The sequence below is a fragment of the Corvus hawaiiensis genome, chromosome 2 (genome assembly GCF_020740725.1).
Source record: "Corvus hawaiiensis isolate bCorHaw1 chromosome 2, bCorHaw1.pri.cur, whole genome shotgun sequence".
NCBI classification, from domain to species: Eukaryota; Metazoa; Chordata; class Aves; order Passeriformes; family Corvidae; genus Corvus; species Corvus hawaiiensis.
In genome coordinates this window covers 47399387-47421707 of record NC_063214.1, presented here as the reverse complement: position 1 = coordinate 47421707, position 22321 = coordinate 47399387, and the positions used below count along the sequence as shown (strand labels likewise).

Below are 22321 nucleotides of genomic sequence, written 5' to 3'. Positions count from 1 at the left end.
GAAAAAAAAAGTGACTATAAAATACAAACACTAGAAAAGGTTTTCAAACTAAATACCTTAGACTATGTTGAACAGAAAGAAATTAAGAGTAGTGCTAGATTCTCTGGCTCATTAGTAACAGAAAACACAACTAAATAAAAACTTATTGGCCCTGAAAGACACCATCAGTTCAACTGAATACACTCAAACTATTTCTGAATTCCCTTATAAAGTGATAATTAAGTCAAGAAAGACTAATTGCTCTCAACAGAGTGTTGTATTACTAACACATAGAGCATTTAGGGACATGGATTGATCTAATGGCCAATAAAGCCAATGGAAGTCTTTGCACTAATTCCAACAGACCATTCATCAAGTCAACAAGGCAACAAAATTAAAAGCTGATTTCAGCTCCTGCACTAGACTTGTGCAAGCCTTTTGATAAATCAAAACTATACATGTATAGATAGGAGCCACTTAGGAAGAATGGAAGAAAAAAAGTTGCAGTTTTCTGGACTTCATACACCTGCCATACTGGATTTCCCAGAGGAATTTTGCGTAACAGTAGTTACACAAAAGTTAGTTACCCATTTCATCACAAATATTACTTCAACAACCTACATTTATAGGCAGATTGCTACCTCTTTCCCTTACTTTGTTCTTTTCAACAGGAATCTTTGCTAACTGATTCAATAAAGAAAATAAAAACATAAATTATTTCTCATAAATAAAAATGGACCATATGGACCAATTGTACTGCAAGGTTACCATGAAAAAGAAGAATTTAAATTAAGGAAAGACTATGAAACAAAGAGTTCTTTCACACTTCCATCTTGTAAGGCAGAATATAAAGCAAGATATAGAGACAAAGGACTTCACTTGAACTTGACAGATACACTACAGACATAAATTTCATCAAGGAGGATATACTGAGAAAAAAAACACTGCGTCAAACAGTCTCTTGATCTATACTAATAGAAATTACAGGTATGTTTCATGAACAGTTAAAATTGCTGTCAGCAAATACATTAACTCTCCCATCCCCTTACAGGTGAGCATTTAAGATTGACCCAGTATCTTTAAAATACAGTGTATTTTGCTCTTCTTGGGATAAAGATTTGAGAGTGTGCACCAGAGAAATTCATCCAGGCTTAAGATTAGAGAGAATCAAACAAACAATCCAATCCACGGTTCAGTAAAAGTAGATTCTATAGGCAGGGAGTGCCAAGACATCACCATTGTGGTGGAGCGTCCTGGTTATGGGGCACATAAACTTAATTTACCTAAACATGTCTAGTTAAAATAAATAAATCTTATCGATCATCGGTGCTTTCATCTCCAACACCTTAATCCAGGCAATACTGATAGGGAAGAAAACAAAGTTTTATTTAGATATTATATTGTTACAAGGCAGTAGGGCTGTAATTCTCAGGCAGTGTATTAATGAATGTTACCTTCTCTTAACTCAAAGCTTTAGGATTTCAAGCAACCCACAGATTAAACACAACAAGAATTTAGGAAATGGACCTTTTCACACGGTGATTTATTAACTAAGATAATACACTCGATAGCACAGAGCCAGTAACAAATCACAGTATTCCAATAAAAGGATACAGTTAAAAACCCAACACTGCGGCCTTCACAGAACTCACACACACACACACACACACACACACACACACACACACACACACACACACACACACATTAAAACAAATCGCAAACAAGCAGCCCCTATTGGAAGCCAGGCTGCTTAGCAACCAGCCTCTAGTTGCTAGGATGCACTCCTTTAACATACCATCATGAATACTAGCACAGCCAAAGAATAATTTGGTATGAACAAAAGCCCATGAAAGAGAGCGGGACTTAAGTGCGTCTGGTTTCCCCTCAGAGAACAATGCAGCTGCCAAACCAATCTGGAAGCCCCGACATCATTGTTCCACCAACCCCACAATCTGCTCTGACTCGAGGAAGTCTAGTTAATGGGCAACACTTTTAAGCTGGACTGAAAAGTTGAGCTGGCTCATGTACTGCTGCTGCAGAATACAGGGAGATAATGGGTCACTGCCTAAATCCGTGTACTGTGAAATGTCATTTTAGTACTGAACTAAAAGTGAAGGGAGGCGTTTTATTCGGGGGGGGGGGGGGGGGGGGGGGGAAGAAGAGGTTGCATATTAACAGCATCAAATACCAAAAGCCTGCAGTGCACAGATTAGAAAGAGAATTTTTTTTTTTTTTAGTGTTAGTTAAAATAATACTTAAGTCATTCTCCAATCACTTCTTTCTTGAAGTTTAAGTGATTTACAGCAACTAGAATCATAACACCCTCCACTGGGATTCAAAGAAGTCACTAGCATATGAATGTGTCTGAAGACCAGGCATTATATGAAACGTACTTCAGATGATTTGCACATCAACTGCTTATGAAAAATGACCATAGTCTGAGCTTGGTCCATTGTTAGGAATATATACATAATCAGCCTCACATCTATCTGCTTTAATTCTCCTGTCAATCTCCATCGTGCTCCAATATATAACTGCTTGTTTTGCAAAGAACTCTACTGTTTTTCAGAAACTATTTGAAGAACAGAATAATAAAAGCAGCAGCTTTAACATCTCCCACAGATAATATGCAGTCATTATACTACTGCTTTAAAAGGATTGTTAAAATTGTATTTGTACTGTAAATCCAAAGCTAAATATTTCTGAAATAGTTTTGCATAAGCAGTACACTATTCTTGGCATTTGGCCTAAACCCTGCATGCAAACTGCATTTATTTTCAGACAACTTTTTACAGTGCCTGTGAACTTTGTACATCGTATTTGTGGTCAGTAGCATGTCTTAGAAACATTACACTTTGGAGCTCCCATCATTATGTCCTTTATGAGATTCATTGACTAGAACCATGAAAATCAGATGTCACTGTTGAATGCTGCTGATTATTTTGTCTTGGTTTGGTTAGTGAAGAGCAACATGCCAGGCAATCAATTTGAATGAATCTGTATTCCAAATAAACACTAGTGTACCTATACACAGGACAATGAAGCTCATGAAAACCAGAAAAGGTCACATTTGTCTAAGGAGTAACATCAGCTAAGAACTCCTTTATTTACAAGGAGCTTTTATTACACACATATGGTTCAGAAGTATGCTGACTGATACAATGCAATACAGCTAAGAAAAGGATCTATTACAAATTCTGTCTCAAATGAGAGATAAACAAAAATCATCCAAAAAATTCCAGTCAAGAAAGTCTTCACCTTTTGGTTATGCTCACCACAGCTCAGTAAAAGAATTTGTATTTATGAAAAAGTTACTAAAATGGGTAACTCCCAATTTAGACATACCTATGATAAGTTTTAAACTGTAGTCTGTTTGAAACTACAGCATCTCACACTGTGATCACTCTTAAAGGCTTAAAATACTGTATGTACATTTATCAAATATAAATGTAATAATCCAGATGAGCACTTCATTGCAGAAGTATAATCTTTTCCCATTTTTTAGAAGTTGCCACTATTTCGCACTAACCATTAACAACAATCAACCCATCGATTCACCTCCACACAAAACAGAAATATTTCTCAAAGGGATGTGGGCAAGTAGATCACCTAATCTTTTACTGTGTATTCAGAATATTTTTGCTCAACTTACAGTTGAGCATAAAAGAAGTAATTTAATGCAAATTTAGTTCACAGAGGAAAATAGTAAAGTAGTGTCATGTGGCACAGTGTAACAGAAAATGTGTATTCTCAAAAGACCATCAACAAGATTCTGAAGATACACTCTACAAGGAAATAGTTCAACATGTTTTCACACAGGTAGACTTTTTCTTAAGTCTTCTAAACACAAAATGGAAAATATTTAAATCAGTTCGTTGAAACACTCATTACTTGTCACAAACAGAAGTGCAGAGCTGCTCAGAAAAGCAAAAAAAGATAATGTATCCGTTACCCAAATGATAAAGATACTGCAACAATGCAAATAAAATAATGAATATGTAATAAATACCTACTGCTGTAGTTTCTATGTATTTAATTACCATTGTATTTCAGTGAGTGCTGTTGTCTGCATCATTCTATCCAACAAAGGAGGGATGTCCCATTGAACAGATTGGTTAATGCTCTAGGGCAACAGATGTCTACTGGAACTGCAGGAGACCAGCAACTGGTGGCCTGCCCATCTTCTGAAAACTTTCAATAGACTCATGCATATGTTCACACAATAGGGCATGTGGTAGAAATGCAAACCCCTTTTTAACCCTTTTATATGCTCTCTTTCCCTCTCAACTGATATATGAAGGTCTTTGTTTTGGACTTTTTTTTTTTACAGGATCCTTGGAACACAGGCTCATGGAGTACACAGTGTTTGTTCTTCAGCCTAACATCCGAACTCAAAACATAAAACAAAATAGATTAGAAACTTTATAAAAACAGACGGGCTAGATCTGACACACTGATAACTGGTTTTCAAAGCTCAAAACCTTTGACTGTAACACATTCCTATTTGAGAGCACCCTAATGCTCAATCTTACACTATGATGTATCTTCAGATAGCCCATAATGGAGCTCTTCCTATTTCTACAAACACGGGAATTTTCACCCATTGTATGGTATAATGGAAAGGTGTCTAATTTTGTTTTTCCTTGAAAGCTTTTTCTACTAGTCACAATAATAGCTTATTTGCAAAAAAAGGGTAAATACCTGTAACTTAAAAGTTGAAACCTCTCCTTCTAGCCAGCGGGCTAGAGAGAATTTGTTCTCTCGATGGCTACTACCTACCATTTTCAAATTCTGGGAAATACACCATTACTGATGCTTTCAAAAGTTCCTTAGTAGAACGCACTGTGTGAGATCAATGCTCTTTAATACACTTAGTCATAGCACATAACTGTTTTTCTTTCCCTCTTTTTCCAAGAGACACCCAAAGTGTGCAAATCTCAGCCGACACACAGGCTAGCTCGTTGTCCAAACGCAAGCTGATAACGCTGCAACACCAGAAAGGTGAACCATCCCGTTTGTGCAGAGAGAAGCCCCTATACTTACGTTGGCTGGAAAACACACAGACATTGGTTTCTCGTAGCTGTTCCAGAAGCAACTCCTTAACACGATTTCAGCTGCAGACTTCAGGCAAGCAAGCAGAACAATGAATGGACGAACAGATGGACCCGCGATGTCTTTGCTTAACCTATTACTGAGCGGCCGCGGAGCCAATCACGGCCCGCAGAGCTCACAATTAGTTGGCTGGGCAGATGCAAGGCAACCTCCCCACCCTGCATCAGGTTCGGAGGTTTCTAAGATAAGCAAGTTGATGTCATTCTCAGGGTCTGCCCCGGGCAGCATGTGTATTAACGAGGGGTGTGCAGCAACAATAGGCCATACAAAAGAGACTAGCAGGCAGCTGCTGTATGAGAGCCAGAGTCATTAGGGAGCAGGCTGCCAACAAGAAACACCTGGCTTGGGCAGACTTCAGCTTCTCCTCATTGTTTCTAATTCATGAAACAAAGAAAAGAATTATTTTTTAAGTAGTAAAAATTCTGAGTTTCTATTAAAATGTATCAGTCTGAAGGAATATAACCCCTTCTATTATGGAAACAAAAAGTTCTTTGTCAGGAAAAATATTAAAGAGAAATCTATCAGTAGCTATTGTAGTCCTCTTTTCTTGTTAGCAAAATTAATCATAGTGGTATGAAGCACAAGGAGGTATGAAAGGAGCCCACACTAAACACTGAAATGTATTCAGAAACTACTTTCTGAATTTTCTGACAGTTTTCTACATTAGTCAATAACTGCAACAAACTTGCATTTACACACAACTTGAAGAGTACTTGTGGGTAATTTCAAAGGAGGGGGTGAAAGTGTTTAAACTAAAATGACATAATATTAATATATGGAATAATGGATATTTTTAAGCGGTTGAAACATCAGAGTACTTGATAGAAAGGAACTAAGAACCACACTTTTGTTCTGGAGTCACTTATATTTCTTTGCAACAGAACTTCTTTCCTTTTTTTTTTTCATAGATCTGTTCTAGATGCCAAGATCTTTCCATCTCTTCTCAATGACAGAATATTTGAACAGAAGTCTGGAGCTAGGTTATAGCCAACTCTTTATTGTTTTTATTTTCAATTGAAATAATCCACATAGAAACACAAACTCCAGTCCACATCTCCCCTCACTGCCCAACATTTCCAGTGCACAACACGGACATTTAGCAACATAACCCTAGCAAGGTTTGATGCTTGATAAAAAAAGGTGGTGTCCTGTGGACTTTCAAATAAGAATTTGCCACTGCTGATAACTTCAATGAAGATAGGTCAACACACAGAGGGAAGGGATTCTGCATTTGCAAATGTTCATCTGAATGACTACTAGAAAAGCGTATTTACTGAACTTCAGCATCATTACATGACTAAAAGCAATAATGAGAACCACAGAGGCAGCTGTCCTCATGCTTGTGAGGACAGGCAAACTGCTGGGAAATATCTACTGTGATTTAACAGAAGAATGAGAATAGGTTTGTTAGAACTGTTTCTAGAAACTTCTCAAGCTTTATGTGGATATTAAAGCAATTCAACACAGTAAATGAAATGACATACCATCATGCTATTACACTGATGCATTTATCAGGTGCCCAGATATTAAACTTCAAAGAAGAAACCCCAACTATAGTTTCTCTGCACTGTCCATTAAACACTCCCAAAAACAACTACTAACACCACAATTTGGGATCTTTTAAGTCAGAGGCAGGAGGAGACTCCACACTAATTTCTGCCACTGTGAATACAAAGACTGAGAGAAAGCTACCCACGAGCACAGTGGGATGCCTGATCCCCAGCACTGGATTAAGCCTCTTTGCAAACAGCGAATAAAAGCAGTGATCTGAAAAAGCTAATCAGTCCCTGCTGTGGTATTTAGACTACCTCAGTTGCCGGTATTGGATAATGTTAAGCATATTAAAACTTCTGTAGGCAAAATTGGAAGCCAGTCCAGTTCATCTATGTCCAAGAACCGCACTTAAATGCAAGCAGGATCACTTGGCTAGTCATTTGTTATCTCCCTGATTAGAGCCAGGCATTTCTTTTGCAATACCAGAGATGATTGCTTTGCAGAGACACATATGATACCCTTTATATACATCTGTAACAGAGAACTCTGTGGCAGAGAAGTGCTGTACTTAGGGCTCTACAAGCAAAACTAGTAAAAGTGTATGAACCGGCTTAGAAATCTTTCTTAAAAATAATGTTGTAAGAAGTTCACTTGCAAATATCTGCCCCCTCTATATCTTCTACAGTAACAACAAGAATACCATCCTGTTCTGTGTACCACTCCAACTCTCCCCATACCAAGTACATGTCTTCAGGGAACCAGGGATAAACTTTAGTTGCAGATTAATGTTCATGCAAACACCATGCTGCAGCACTACGAGCAAAGTGAGAATGGATGCAATCTGAAGACTTACATTATATTGTCAAATTTACAGTATTCTAGCAAGCTAAAGCTGTGTGAATTAGGAAGACATTTTCTAATTATCTTGTGCGCAATATTGGTTACTTAAACCAGCTGCCTCCTCTGGAAGCATCTTCTCAGCTCCTCCCTAAAAGAAGTTGGGTTGTCAAAGGTTTACAAGGTGTCAGATGCTCCTATTAAATCATGCTTGTGATGACAGAAAAGCATTCATATCAAGGTTTAACCAGTACATGAGGCTTCCTTGTGGGAATGATGAGCTCACCAAAGACACTTTAGTATGAAACACTGTGGCTCTGTCATCGTATTCGTGAAAGGCTGTAAGAGCATAACCAGAAGGTACACAGCACAAAAGGACAAAGCAAGTTCTACTTCTTGAGCTAAAACCTCCAAATCCAAAAACTAGTTCAACAGCTTCCTATTACACAAAATACAAAGAGGAAGTAAATTAAAGCCAAACACAGCAAATGTAATAGCTCCTTCAAATTTCTGGTCTTGCAAGATGAGTAAACTATAAAAACCTATTTTTGTGGCTGCTAGCTATGGGGCATTTTGCACAGTGCTTGTCAGGTCCCTAGTGCCACTTCAGAATAAATGGCAGGCCAGCACAAAATCCTGAATTGCCTGGAGGTGATAGGCTCGGAGACTCCATGGTGGAAGGAGATTTCAGAATGGCACACAGGAAGGGGATGAGATGCTGCAGAGAGACACAGAGCAGAGTGTTTCTTGGTTTGGCTGAGGGGTGGGAAGGAGAGCATCCCCTTTAACCCCCCCCCACTGCCCAGTTTGGTGTGAAAAGCATGCATGGAAGGATCAGAGAGACCAAAGGGGGGAGAGCTGGAGCAGCTGGGAAATTCAGACAGCAGAAGCTGAAGATACTAGGGAAGCACTGCTATAAGCCAGAAAAAAAACCCTAAAAAACCTCAAAACTCCAAAAAACTAAAAAAAAAAAAAAAAAACTAAAAAAAAAAAAAAAAGCTGCTAGTTCCAGCCAAATCTTGCTGTTTCAAGTACATTGAAAACAAAGCCTTATTTAAAAAGAAATTATTTTATGCAAGCATATGAAGTGGTCATTCTGTCATTCTGTAACTCCAGTGGTATTACTGCAGCAATTAGAAAGACAATTTGTCCCATTAAAGTATTTAATTATCTTTTATTGTAGAACTTTATGCTAAGCCTCCTCTAATAAATGATGCCTTTGTAAGAACACACTGCAAAAGTTAAATCAACCATGTACCACTGCATTTATGAAATAGAAATTAAGGTTATAGGCTACAGACAAAACTCAGCCAAAAAAATGTAAAAAATTTACATTTACTGTTGTACTTGGGAGCTGCAAAGGAAATGCTTATCTCTAAACTTACAAGGGGACAATACAAAAAGAATATTCCTTTCAAGTTATGTGAAGAGATGTAAACTATCTTAAGTAGAATGCTTGAAAGAAGTTCACCTAGTTTTGAGGAGTGGTAAGTGGTGCTCTAGACTGGATCTACACACAGTCAAAACCAGACAAAAACCCACCACCACTCCACAGCCATACAAAGGAGTGAATTAAATGACCCATAAAGAGTGCCTAGAATTCAGAAAAAGAACTCATATTATGATAAAGACGACCTAGAGAATAACTAAGCTTTAAAAACCCCCATATTTTAAAATAAGGTTCAACTGTATTTTCAAATGCAGTGCAATTGCTCTGTAGAAAAATACGCACTTTCAAATGCATTAAAACAAAGTAGGGAAGAGTTCTTTCACTCTTAGAAAAAAGACTATCTCTCTCTAGTTATACTTAAAATTTAAAAAAGCAGAGATGCATTTTCCAGCATGGCATTATTTAAAAGAAGGTCAGAATGTCTAGAGTTTCTGGAATAATCCCATTAGATCATCAGTACATTGGCTGCATGCAAGACTTGAGCAAACCACTGCAACATGTATCAGGATGTGCTCTGAGGTTTTGAAGAGAAGCGGAAAACCCCAAGCTTTATCACAAGTAGCGATTACCTTTTTGCTAACCACAGGTAAACAGATCCAGTCTTCGCTTGTCTGTCGGTAGACAAAGGCAGTGACTGTGAGCTGTTCATCACAACATGACAAGGCACCCGCCTGCAGCTGCAGTTTGCCTACATTAGGAGCCCAACAGGCTTGAGCCCCACCAGCCAACTACACAGAAAGCATAAAGCAGCATTCTGCAACACCAAAAAACACTGGTGTCACCCCTCACTACCACAATGAGATGTAGCACCTGAAGTGAAATGTATTTTCTGAAGCAGATTTTAATTTTAAAAGTCAATAGTTTTGATCATGTAGCAAAACTCCACTATTTACCTAAGAGGATGATGAGAAAGTCATTGCCTCAGTACCATAACTTACAGATATCCATTGCAGGCATGGATGCCTAAGCAATGCTCCTTTCACAGTATCACAGAATCGCTGAAGTTGGAAGAGACCTCTGTAGGACATCAGCTTCAACTCCCCTGCTCCAGCAGGGCCACCAAGAGCCAGCTGCTGGACCCTGTCCAGACAGCACCTGAACATCTCCAAGAATGGACACACTACAACCTCCCTAGGCAGCCTGTGCCAGTACTTGGTCATCCTCACAGTAAAAATGCATTTTGTGATGTTCAGATGGAATAGTCTGTGCCCATTGCTTCCGGTCCTGTCCCTGGGCACCACTAAAAAGAGGCTGGCTCTGTCTGCTTTGCACACACTGATATTTACACACACTGGTAAGAAACGCACAAGCCTTCCCTTCTCCAGGCCGAACAATTCCAGGTCTCTCAGCCTTTTCTCCTAGAGGAGATGCTCCAGTTCCTTCATCATCTTTCTGGCCCTTTATTAGACTCACTCCAGTAACTCCATGTCTCTCTTGTACTGGGGAGCCCAGATTTACCTCACCAGTGCCAAGCAGAGGGAAAGGATCACCTTCCTTGACCTGCCGCACCACCCCTCCTAACACAACCAGGCCGCTGCTGGCTGCCTCCAGCATGGCAACATACAGCAGGCTCAAGGACTGCCCCATCTTTAAGTGGATGCTCCAACTCAAATGTGGTTAAACCCCAGCACAGACATGCAAGCCACTATAACCACATCTGCACAAGCACACCAGGGCATGCACACAGAAGGATGATCACAGAAGTCTTGTTTCCAACAGCAGTAAGTCACATGTCTAGAAATTCTTGGGGGCTTTTTTGGGAATAGACACAAAGCTCTACCAGAAAGTATTCAGGGGTTTGCAAGCCAGAAAGCACTGAAACCCCTTTCTATGTGCTAAGGTGGCTGTCAGGCAACCACTCTCATCAACACTGTCTCATCAACTGTGAAATGCACTGTCCATTTCTGCAACAAATGGGGAAACAGTGCTTACTTTAAGATTGTAACTGTTTAATTTATTTTTAAATTTTATTATTTATGAATTGAAGCAGACACTGAAATACAAAGCATTCCAGGAAAAAAAAAGTTTCCACCAATACATACATGTTAAATTTGATCTCCTCTCACTTCCAGAAAGAGTCACGTTGCCTACATGCTTTCTGAGCATGAAAATTTGAACTGTCTAATTAACTTTCCCAGTGACAATACTGGGAGGCCAGACAATGCCTACAACTGTACAAAGTGTATACCATCATGCTTAGCAAAGTACTTTTATTCAAATTTGTTCTGTCAGAAGAAAATCCTCTAACAGAACTAACATGGTTATGTGAAAAAAAAGTATGCTCTTCATTTAAATACACTTAGCTAGTCAACCTAATATCTTTTATCTGTGCCACAGACTATTGTTAAGAGTTTGAAAGTTTCGTCAGAGGAAAATAGGCCTCTCAAACTGTCTAGAGACATGGCCAGGTTGTGTTTCAGGCCATGCTGCTGGCAAAAGAGCTCCATAATCTCCAGGGTTCCTGGACAGAGTTCAAGGTGTTGGTTGGACTCTGTGTCGCCCTAAATGGCTTCACAGCGTTATGCTTATCTGAGAGACAATTCCTATGCCTGTACCACACGGCTGCAGTTGTCCTTTTGGCCTGGAGCCTTCTGCGAGAGAGCTGCCAGCAGTGGATTTTCTGCACGACTTTCAGCCTTGCCATTTACTCTCTATTGGGATGAAAGAGTCAGAGAACATGTTACGGTTCAATTTTTTACCTGGATTTAGTAAGGTAAGAATCAGGGAAGGCAGAGATGATCATGTGGTTTGTCAAGACACACTTAGTACATAACTGTTTTTTACCTTCTGGGGAAGCTTTTAATAGACCTGACAACAGCCAGATCTTACACAAAGTGGGTTACTGTAGCTGCAAATCAAAGTTCCAAATGAACTTGGATTTTTGGAATGAAAGAAAATAGCTGCACAGAAGTCTTACTACCTAAGTATAGCTTTTCTTCAGATTTACTGTATTCCTGAATTCAGGAAAGGCCATCAGAAAGTCTCCACAACAAGCTACATACAGGCTTTGAAATTCTAGTATTTTACATGCTAATAAAACAGCTTGCTCATGTTTAATAACCTAATACATCAGAAAGAGACAAACTGTGTTAGTGATTTCACATAATTTTCCCGGCTATTTGCAGTCTCAGAGTCATTCTGAGTTCCAAAGTTTGCAACTTTTAAAGTAGTAATTAATATTGCTGACCAAATTTTCTTACATTTAGTTGAAAAGCCAGCTAGATTTTAGACCTGTGAGTCCATGCACATATTTCTTTATTAAGGCTAGCCTTTCGGGCCCCCTGTTCTTCAGAGTCCTTGTCATGAAGATAGATCTGATAACGACACATGCAAATGGGAATACTTCATTCAGAACTGGCGATGCTATTAACATTTAGTATTAAATACTTCAGTTTGGAAGGAATCTCTGGAGATCAACTAGTCCAACAACCCCCATTTAATACAGGGTCAGCTAGAGTAGGTTGCTCTGCGTCTTTTCCAAGTCAACTTTTGAGCATTTCCAAGGCTGGAGACTCCACAACTTCCCCAAACACCTACCCCAGTGTGTAAATATTCTCATGGTGACATTTTTCTTCATCTTCAGCCAGAATTTCTCCACTATACCTTGCCAACTGCTGTCTCTTGTCCTTTTGTTACGTGCCTCCAAATAGAATACTTTGTCTTCTCCAAACCCTCAAATTACAGAGCTGAAGACAGCAATAAGATCCTTGTTAGTCTTCTCTTAAATAAGGCTGAACAAACTCAGCTCTCCCAGTGTCTCTCCTTGTTACATGATGTACTTCAGCCCCCTAATCAGCCTGGTAGCCATCCACTAACCTTGTCCCTGTAAGCTAGTGTCTTGTCCTGTCCTTTAGAGACCAAAACTGGACTCAGTGCTCCAAATACAATCTCATAAGGGCCAAAAAGAGGTAAATGATCACTCCACTTGACCCTAGGGCAATGCTCTTGATAATATGGCCAATTCATAAATAATATTTAGCCTTATTATCTATTTCTGCAACATCATCTTACATTTATCAAGGGCTGACGCTTTACTTTCCACAATAGGATCCCATGTCAGCAGATGAACTAAACCCTATTTACAATACCCACTGGAGGCATCTGTTTTCAGTCTGTCCGCTACAAACATTTTCTCGTCAGAGCTCTCTCACAGGCATAATGAAGAGTGCATTCAAGCTGCAGATGAACAATTCAAACTGCTCACAGAAGCAGCGACAAAGATCAACTTTCAGATGATGATGCTTATTTCACACTAATGAAATACCTGAGGTCTTTCTTGCAACATATGTATATATCAAAAGCAAAGTGATTTGTAACACACTAATGTCCAAAATTCATCAAGGTGTCCCATTATAGAGTGCTACCACAGCCTTATAAAATTTTGGAGCTGCCAGTTTTATGAACAAATCAGACTGCAGACTATCAGCAAATACTGAACAAAACCTTAGGAACAGACCATGCACGGTACCAACACCATTAAAACCTACCAAAGAACAATTATTCTCGGTCCTGAAAAAAACTGGCTGCATCATTTCACAATGCAAACACAAACTAAATCTCTGTGAGATCTGTAGTTTAGTTTCTCCTAAATTATCAGGCACGGGTGGTTTACCAAATTTCACTTATAAGCAATGGTCAATTCAGAGAAGAGAGCAAAGAGCTCACACTAAAGTCGTGACTTTGAATGAGTCCTGGCAGTAAGATCAAGCTCCAGGAATTGGGCACTATCTAAACACATTTAGCCACACAGTCTTTTTGCTGGAATCAGATGAAAGTCCCATCAATGTATGCATGATACCAGATGCTATTTTCTTCCACACAACAGCTACAGTAAAAAGCTATGAAAAGACAAGTGAACAAGTGGCTGGGGAAACAGCAGCTGAAGCAAAAAACTCTGATTTCCATCTTGCACCAGAAAGCATGAGCTGTAGCTCAGCAACAACTTCAAGAAACTCAGACTGTAATCCCAATAGTGACAGTTCCAGAAACTCTAATCCAACTCACAGCTCAGCAAGAACAGCAAAAGCCTAGTTGGCAGCCCAGCAAGAATCCCAGAAGCAGCTGCTACAGAGACTTGTGAACCCAGGTACACAGCCCTGGGCACTTGTACATCACAGTCCTTCCCTAGCCAGAACAAACCATTTCCAGAGGTGTATCTGGCATTACAAATAGTATGTATTAGAATTATTGCTGAAGGAAAAATCATCTGAGGTTTCCAAATTAGCTGAATGTTTTAAGGTGGAATAGCCTTAGGGGATGTTGCTGCAAGCTATGAGGCTCTAAGGCTCTCCACTAAGATAAAGTTGAGATCTCCATGAGAGTGTTTATGGCACTTCTTATAAGAGAACTGTCTCTCATCAAGAATGAGGCCATGCCTCAAATCTGGAAAGATCAGATAACTCAGCAATTCAAATATTAGCTTTACAGATGACAAAGGACTGAAGAGACCTGTTGAGAGTCAAGGCACCAACTATAATGGTAACTCTGAGAGCAGAGAGATGAATAATGAGATACCAGCTACTTACGCTAACAGTTTAAAGAACAAAAGTAGACTAGGAAAGCAGCTTTTGTTAAAGGAAATGCAATCTGTCCCTTTTCCAGACAATCTCTGCCAAACCACCAAATTTCATTAAACCTAAGATAAAAGGTCTAAGTCACAGCAACACTGAAATTTTCAGTTCATCACAAAACTTCAAAGCTTCATGGGCCTGATTCACTGATTTCACAACTTAGCACATTACTTTTAACAGTTCATAAGAGAGTGTGGCTCACACAAATAGTCATTTAGGAATTATCATGTGAATTTCTGTCAAGTAGTAAATGGCTCAAGGATTCTACTCTTTAAAATGCTCCCTAGACTCTGAGCTTTACCTACTCACAGCAAGCAAAATGCTTTTCAGGTATTTGCAATAACCTGTGTCACATTAACTGAACACCTCCAGCTTCACTGACTCTTCAATCTCTGGCACTCCTCTGCAACTTTCAACCACCTCCCAAGACATTCCTTTCATACCAGAAGAAATTACTCTATTTCTTCCATTGGGAGGATTAATAACATCCATTAAATTTTCTGCACTCCCAATCACTGAATGTCTTGCCCCTCCCTCCTTTCTACCCACTCTTTTCTCAAAATACCAACTTCTCATAAAGTAAAATCCCTCCTGCTGAATAAAGCTTTAGTTTCCTCATTGTCACCTGAAGAAAACTGTAATTTTAAGACAGAATACATTTTAAATACTTTGTAATGCAGAAATTTTATGCGAAGAACATCTTTATCCTGAAAGAATTTAGAATCAAATAACTTTGGTCTAAAACAGAGGTACTGGGAGCTACATTTATGAACGCATAGGTGGTTTCAACATTTAAAGGACAGCAGAACCTGGGATGGTCTAGTATTCTATTCTGTATCCATCTACCCATACACACACACTTACATATAAATATATAAATAGACATCCACCCTTCCAGGGAGGAGGATGACGTATGTCAAATTTTAAAGTGTTACACTGGTATCATAAATCAAGCAAATACAACCTTAAAATGGCCAAGTCATCAGGAGAGGTAGTCTGGTGCACGCTGTGACATAAGCCTGGAAGAATGATGAATCTCACAGTTGCAGAGGGTGAGCTACGTTAGTCCCCAGGGCAAACTTTGAAAACGTCTCATCTGGACCTTTCGAGTCAGGAGAGCAGAGGTGCAAGTCTTAAAACTGAGGTATGCTTTCAAAACATTCTCATTCTGCAGCTATGACTCAAGAATGAATGGAGCTTGAGTTTTCCAAAGAGCTAAAATAATTCTTTAACTGGTTAGTACAACGTTCTAGCAGAGTGCGAAAGTCAGTGCCAAATGTCAAGCCCAGCACTTTGCGCTAAGCAAAACACAATTTGGATTTTTGGTAGTGCAAGCTAAGCTTTTTACATAAGAAATGTGATCTAACCTGAAGTAATCAATCCTGATAGGTAAAAGAGAAATGCCTGGTTCATCTAAGCAGAAAGCCCCAAGGTTATGAAAACCTCCGTCAATTTCTACTCACCACTAAATAACTTGGTAAGGAACATGCTTTTTGACAGAGCCCCAAGCTGTTACACAAAAACATTTAAAGATGAAGGGCTTTTCAATGAAAAATCTCCTTTAGCTCTGGAGATCTGCCTATTCCACAACACAAAGAGGAAAAAATACAGACAGTGAGAAAAAAAATTAAAAAAAAAAAAAAAAGGGATGAAGAAAAAGGAGTGGGGTGGGGGATGGAAAAGGGAGTGAATGCCTCATAACTCTACCAGGAAGGCAATTATGAGCAGATTACAATTGATTTTCTATCTATTTTCTAACTGAAAATAACTACAGTTTGAGGCCAGGAAGTAAGAAAAATTACTCTGATTCTCATTACACCATTTCACCTCTGCTTTTTTTATATTGTACTTTTAACATATAATTTACCAATTAAAATGAAGAGCCAATTCTCTCAAGCATAAAAATACGGGCTTGTTCAGTTAATAGGTTTCTTGATTCAAACATATGGTAGAAGTAGTACATTTACTGTAAATATTGAGCAAGCTTGGAGACATGAGGCATTTTAAACATAACTATACATGATAAGAGATATAAAGCATCACTATACAACAACTTCAGTCCGAGGACAGAAACGCTTCAGTCTCTTCATAGAAACAACTCGCTGTAGTCTTTGTACATCATCTGTTTCTTACAGTAGCTCAGACAGAGTTTTCACTACCCCAAGTCAAAAAACAAAGTGTAATCACGTCTATCACTAATCAGGCCGCTGGCTAGCTCCCATGGCAACAAACACTATGGAAATGACTGAACGATGAAATATCTCTTGAATAACTTAGAAATACTCTTATCTACGACTACCTAGCTACATGTGGTACACTGCTTCACAGAACAGCAAAAGCAGCAGAATAATACAGAAGAGGAAAAGCGGGAGTTCTACATCACACATTTTCTACCCTTCCTCCTAGTTATTATAAAGCACTCTCCCCCTTTTTCACTACTGTTACTCTCTCTGAAGCATTTCAGCTTTTAAGAATTATTTAAAAAACAAATTATGAAGAGATTGATCATTGGAGGCTGAGACTAGCAAAATCCATTGATTTGCTAAGATCTGTTTTAATTAAAAAACAGAGGGCATCAAGGGAAAAAAAATGAAACTGACTCTTTAGTTCTCAAGGGCAGTTTTTTTTTTTTAATAACTGTTTCAAGGCAGAAGTTAGAGAGATGATGCAGAAAATACCAAACAAGATTTTTTGACTCCTGTAATGAAAGAAGTCAAACTAAGTCACACATCTCTTTTCTACCAAATGGAGTTGCTTAGCTGTAGCCATTTCTGAGTACAACAAAACTGACCTGAGTCAAACAAGTTCCTCATTTTACTTCACGCTGACTTTGAACTGCTTTTTCTCCAGCTTGCTTAAAGAATATTTTCAATTGCACATAGGATGTATAAGATATCACAAAATAAAATCACATAAGGTTTTTGACTTACCTATGTAAAACTGAACAGTAAATACATAGTAAATAGGTTTCATCAAATATCTAACTGAATCTCCAATCTTTACAAGTCCCACCAACTGCAAGTCCAGTTTTCTTCAAAAATACCAACAGCTCTGGAACACCAGTAATGTTTTTAAAGGTTGGTACAACCCAGAGAAGCAGGCAGTGAAATCACTGCAGCAGCGTTGTTCAGCACAGCAGTCAGCATGAAATGCACAATCTGCACAGATGAGTCAAGTCTGGATAATCCCTTCATGCTCTGTCAGGTTGAGAGTATGGGGTTTGTTTTTAAATTGCATGCCTTCAATAAACTCCACTTCTCTGCATTTACATTTTAAGACAATATTTTTTAAAGCATGTTTTGATTTGCTGATGTGTAAAAATACTGTTAGAAGAATTCCATCTATCAGGACCTCATAAATAATAACTGCCTTTTTAAAAGGACTGCGAATGGTAGTGGTAATTGTAGCTCCACTGGGTGACTGCTGCCCAGAAGTCTGGTGTACTAATAAAGGTGTAATAACCATGGTAAGATTTGTAGAGAGATGAAATACTTCCAATTGGTTCAACTACCTCCATTAGGAAAAAACAAAAAGGAATTTTTTGAATTCTTAAGAGTAATTAATAAAGGCTAATTAATAAAGAAACAAAGGGGAGCAGGGAGAGAGAAAACGCAAAACTTTCCCCCTAGTTTCCTGAAATAGCTGTAAACGTGTTTTATACTGACATAACACATTCTCTTTAAAATGCCTACATTCTTGAGTTCAGATTCATTCATGACAGATTACACTCTGTTGAAGTGTAGTATCACCCTGGAGCATTGCCAGTTAGAAAATTCAGTTCACTAAGATATATCTAATACAATCCTTGAAGAAGTCTTACTGTCAGCTCACTGGCTTGCTATATGGGCAAATGTTATGTGGTAAGGAGACAGTGGAAGAGAAAGAACCCTGCCAGTTTGAAAACCCAGACATACTCGAATGGTTTATTTTCCTTCCAGATCAAAAGACTGTGCTACTGCTATCTTAAGTATGTTGTTAATTGCATAACCCTTAGAGCCACAATTATGAGTTATGTCTCCGCTTTGCAAGAACAGATCAAGAGGACAAGACACAGTAAACAAGACATTTCAATACATCTGTTGTTCAAAAATTGTGGTCTGCTGTTCAGTGGGATGGATTTACTTAACCCAACTTTTTCAGCAACACCATCGCTTAAGGGCTGTTTGGCCCTGTCAGAGGCACCAAACCAGAGCCAGGCACGGGAGTGTCAGACAGGGCCAGGTCCGGCTGCACAATGTGCTGCACAAGCACAGCCCGGCGGAGTTTCCTCCCCCGGGGGCATTATAAAATAACGTCACCGCTCCACAAATACAACCGTACATGCCCGGCGCTACTCAGACATCCCTGCAGAATTAGGTCCAAAACACACAGGTGATTGAAAATTAATTTTTACGAGAAATTACAATTTAGAAGCCACAGCCAGATCTGAGAATGGTGAAACCAGCACTTATTACAGTTCGGTTAAATAGAGCAAGCCAAATTATGCAGCCGGTTCTCTCACACAAAGCGGAGGGAATAAAGCTACAGTTTCTCACACAATTATTAAAAACAAAACACCCACAAAAACAACCCCGAAAGTCAGAAACAGGGGAACGGCAGGGTAGGTAAAGTACCTGAAACAAGTTTTAAATTCCTTGTCAGGCTCCCGATGTGCCAGGTACGCGTGTCCCTCGGGACAGCCGCAGCTCCGGCACGGCCGCGGGCGGGGCGCGGCGCAGCGGGCGGGCCAGACCGGCGCTGGGCAAGGGAGCACGGCCGTCTCGGCCCGCGGCTCCCGCCAGGGTGGGCAGCGAACAGGTCGGGGAAAACTTTCCGGAGGGACAGGGCCTGCCGAGGCGCGGGGCGATCCTGCCAGCCCCTCGGAGCAGAGGGCCGGGGCTGTCTCCTCCCCCCCCCGGGAAGCGCCGCCGCCTCCGCCGCCCGGGCGACCTCCACCCGGCGACCTCGGGGAGGCGCCGGGGGCAGGGCCGGCGCGTGTGTCAACACGGGGCCGCGACGCCGGCCCAGCCCCGGCAATGGGCGGCGCCGGGGCGGGAGCGCGGAGCGCGGCGGCCGCGGCCCGGCTCTCCCCCGCCGCCATCGCCAGGGCCCGCCCGGGGCCGCCGAGTCCCCGCGGCCTCGCAGGCAGCCACCCACCTGCAGCCCGCCGGCGGCCGCGAGCTCGCCTTCACCTCGCCCGTCGCGGCGCCGCCGCCCGCATCCCCTCCGTGCTGCGGGAGGCGCTCCGCGGGGCCCCGCCGGCCGCCGCCGGGCCGCCCCTCGCCGCCTCCCGCCGGGCACGGCCGGGGCGGGCGGATGGGGGGCACCTGGTGCCGGGGCGCCACGAAACCCGGCGGGGGAACCGCCCGGCCCAGCCTCGGCAGCGGCCGTGAGTGGTGGGCAGCCGAGGGACACGGATCGCCCCCCGCGCCGTGGGCTCCCGCCGTGAATTCCCGAAGGTTGCCGCGGTGCCCCCCTCCCAGAACGCCGCTACGTTACCGGCTGGGGCCAGCGGGGAGGGCCTGGGCGGCGCGGCCTGGGCAGCTGCTCCTCCGGCCCGGCAAAGGTCCTGCCGCCATCGGAGAACAGCTCCGGGTGCTCGCGGGCGCTCGCTGTGCAAGTGTCCTTGTGCCCACCGCCCCGGCTGTGCAGGTGGAGAGAGGGCGGTCGGAAAGCTTTTCGCCAAGGATCACGAACTCCCTCTGTGACAGAATTGGTAGAGACCTTAATTTCCGTCCCGTGTTCTAATTACGAGGTGTTTCCTCCCACCCCGCAGTTACTTTTATGCAGTTGAAGTAATCTACCTCTCACCATCCCACCCAGCCTTCTGTGCTTCTGCCGAGGCGTCTGAGCGCCAGGAGCTGCTTAGAAGATATGAATGAAAGTCTGGTGTTGTGATTACGGCTTGTAGCTGATGGAGCATATCGTATATAAAGATAAGACATACAGCTATTGCTACTCACAGACTGCAAATGTGTATATATATGTATCTAGGTATATAACTGTTACCCTCTCCTATTCTACTATTGCAATTTATAAAAACCTCTTCTAGTACCCAGCAGAAAATGGGCTAAATTTTAAAATTTTTGCATCCAATTTACACAAATTCTGCTCAGAAATATGAGCCTAAAGGGCCACTTTGCAGGGGTTATCTTTTTAATAAAACATGATAGATTTGCCTGGTCAAAAGATTGTGGTGGCACAGGGCTACATTGCTTTCCTATGTAAGTTTCCATAAACCCTCCCTCTTAGACCTGACATAGCCTGTAGAGTGATGGCATGATTTTGTTCGTTTGACTCATTCATTACAAAGTCTGATGAATTTTTCAGTGGCTCTCATCCCCATTCTAGGTACGAGTTTGGAGGGTTCAGTTCATGATGTAAAAGGCCACCTCTCTTCCCTGGTTAGCTACTTAGCTGTACAGAAGGAATTTGAGGCCTCTACTTAAAAAATTAAAATGCTCGTTCCCTCAGTCCCATATGCTGATGCTGTTTCAGAGCCAGAGTGGTGTCCAAATGTGACTATGAATATTAATTTAATAGGGGAAATTGGTGAAAGCAAGATGAAAGAATTAGACACTTGCAGTGCTACTTTGCTGCTTATTATGGAAGCCTTTTCCGGTGATTGAGGAGCATATGAGTCAGTTAAAAGCACTGCAGTGCTGGAGAAAATTATTCTCAATTATCAGAATAAGAGAGAACAGAGCAATATGGAATTGATTTTGAAACTACTTAAAATCACAGGAGTTTCACATTAACTTTTTTTTCTTAGTATACTATGGCTCCTCCTGAGTTTGTCAAATGGATCTTTTTGATCTCATCTCCTGTTGATCTTGTGATTCTGTAAACCTACAGTACGCTATGAGTGATTAAAACATACCACTCATAGGCATGAGTTACGTCTGCTCAAATGGGAGGGCTACTCAAAATGAAGTGAGCTGCTTGATGTCACTGCACTGCTCGTTGGTAAAGCCTCACGTCCTCCTTATTGCCTTAGGAAACAACTTGCTTCTCAATTAAAATGGGAATAGGATTCTGACTTGGGAGTCAGAAACCAGGATTTTTCTGTTCTGTGACCACACACCCACAATATAGTAATAGTACCTTTGAAGGAGGGATTTTAAGTGTTAAAAGACTTTCTCAGGGTAGGACAGTCAGAGGCTGGGGATTTATGTGCCATGCCTTCAGAACTTCCCACATCTCTTTCTTCCTTCCCCATTGTATGTCCCCAGTCATTCCTACATCACTGTTCTTCAGGTTTTGTTGAAACTCAGGATTTCCATGGCTTCTTTGGGACTTTCACATGTTTCACAACACTTTCCTGGTCAGCTAATGAAAGAAAAAGTTTTTGATAAATGAGAACACACTCACAGGATTAATCAGGGAAAACTGGACCAGCTGCCCTCTTTGGAAACCAGAACCTCCTTTGTTTCCAGAATCTGTATTGGCATAACTACAACATAATATAGAATACCAAAAGTTTATAAACAATACTTTTTCTGTAAAACTGATCTCCTATATGTGTTAACTCTGATTTCCCTTCTGTCTTCTTTATCAATCTCTGTCAAGTCAAACTTCTGTTAACAGCTCTACATCAGTTATCTCTCTTTTTAGTGTAAGAAGTGCACATTCATATTTTCACAATTCCTTTACCTTTTCAATTATGTTGTGCATTTCAGCTGTTTTCCATTACTTGAATATTTTCTGCCTCAGACAGGGAATGGCTCTTTTATTCCTTCAGTTTTCCAATGCACTGGCCAGCCCCTGCAATTGAACCTACTCCTCACCTTCTCAGCCTGGGAAACCTCTGAGGTTTATGCTTCTGTCCTCAACAACCTGCTTCTGAGGTAACCCCCCAAAATCTCTTGATCCACCTTGTGCTTGAGATTATCAGATA

The 22321-nt window shown here is 41.0% G+C and overlaps 1 protein-coding gene across 3 annotated transcripts in view; it reads right to left on the bottom strand.

The window, feature by feature from the left end:
- Positions 1–20093, bottom strand: part of ZC3H12C (zinc finger CCCH-type containing 12C) — a 45396-nt gene extending 25303 nt beyond the window's left edge. For 2 of the 3 annotated variants that reach the window (XM_048294755.1, XM_048294757.1), the window contains exon 1: positions 19059–19388. Coding sequence is in view for 1 of the 3 variants with exons in the window: in XM_048294756.1 (XP_048150713.1) it covers positions 19924–20003 (80 nt within the window). In the remaining 2 variants the exon portion in view is untranslated. Of the gene's footprint in view, positions 1–19058; positions 19389–19923 lie in introns of those variants that run through there. The other variant, XM_048294756.1, reaches the window with a different exon arrangement.
- Positions 20094–22321: the final 2228 nt, after the last annotated feature.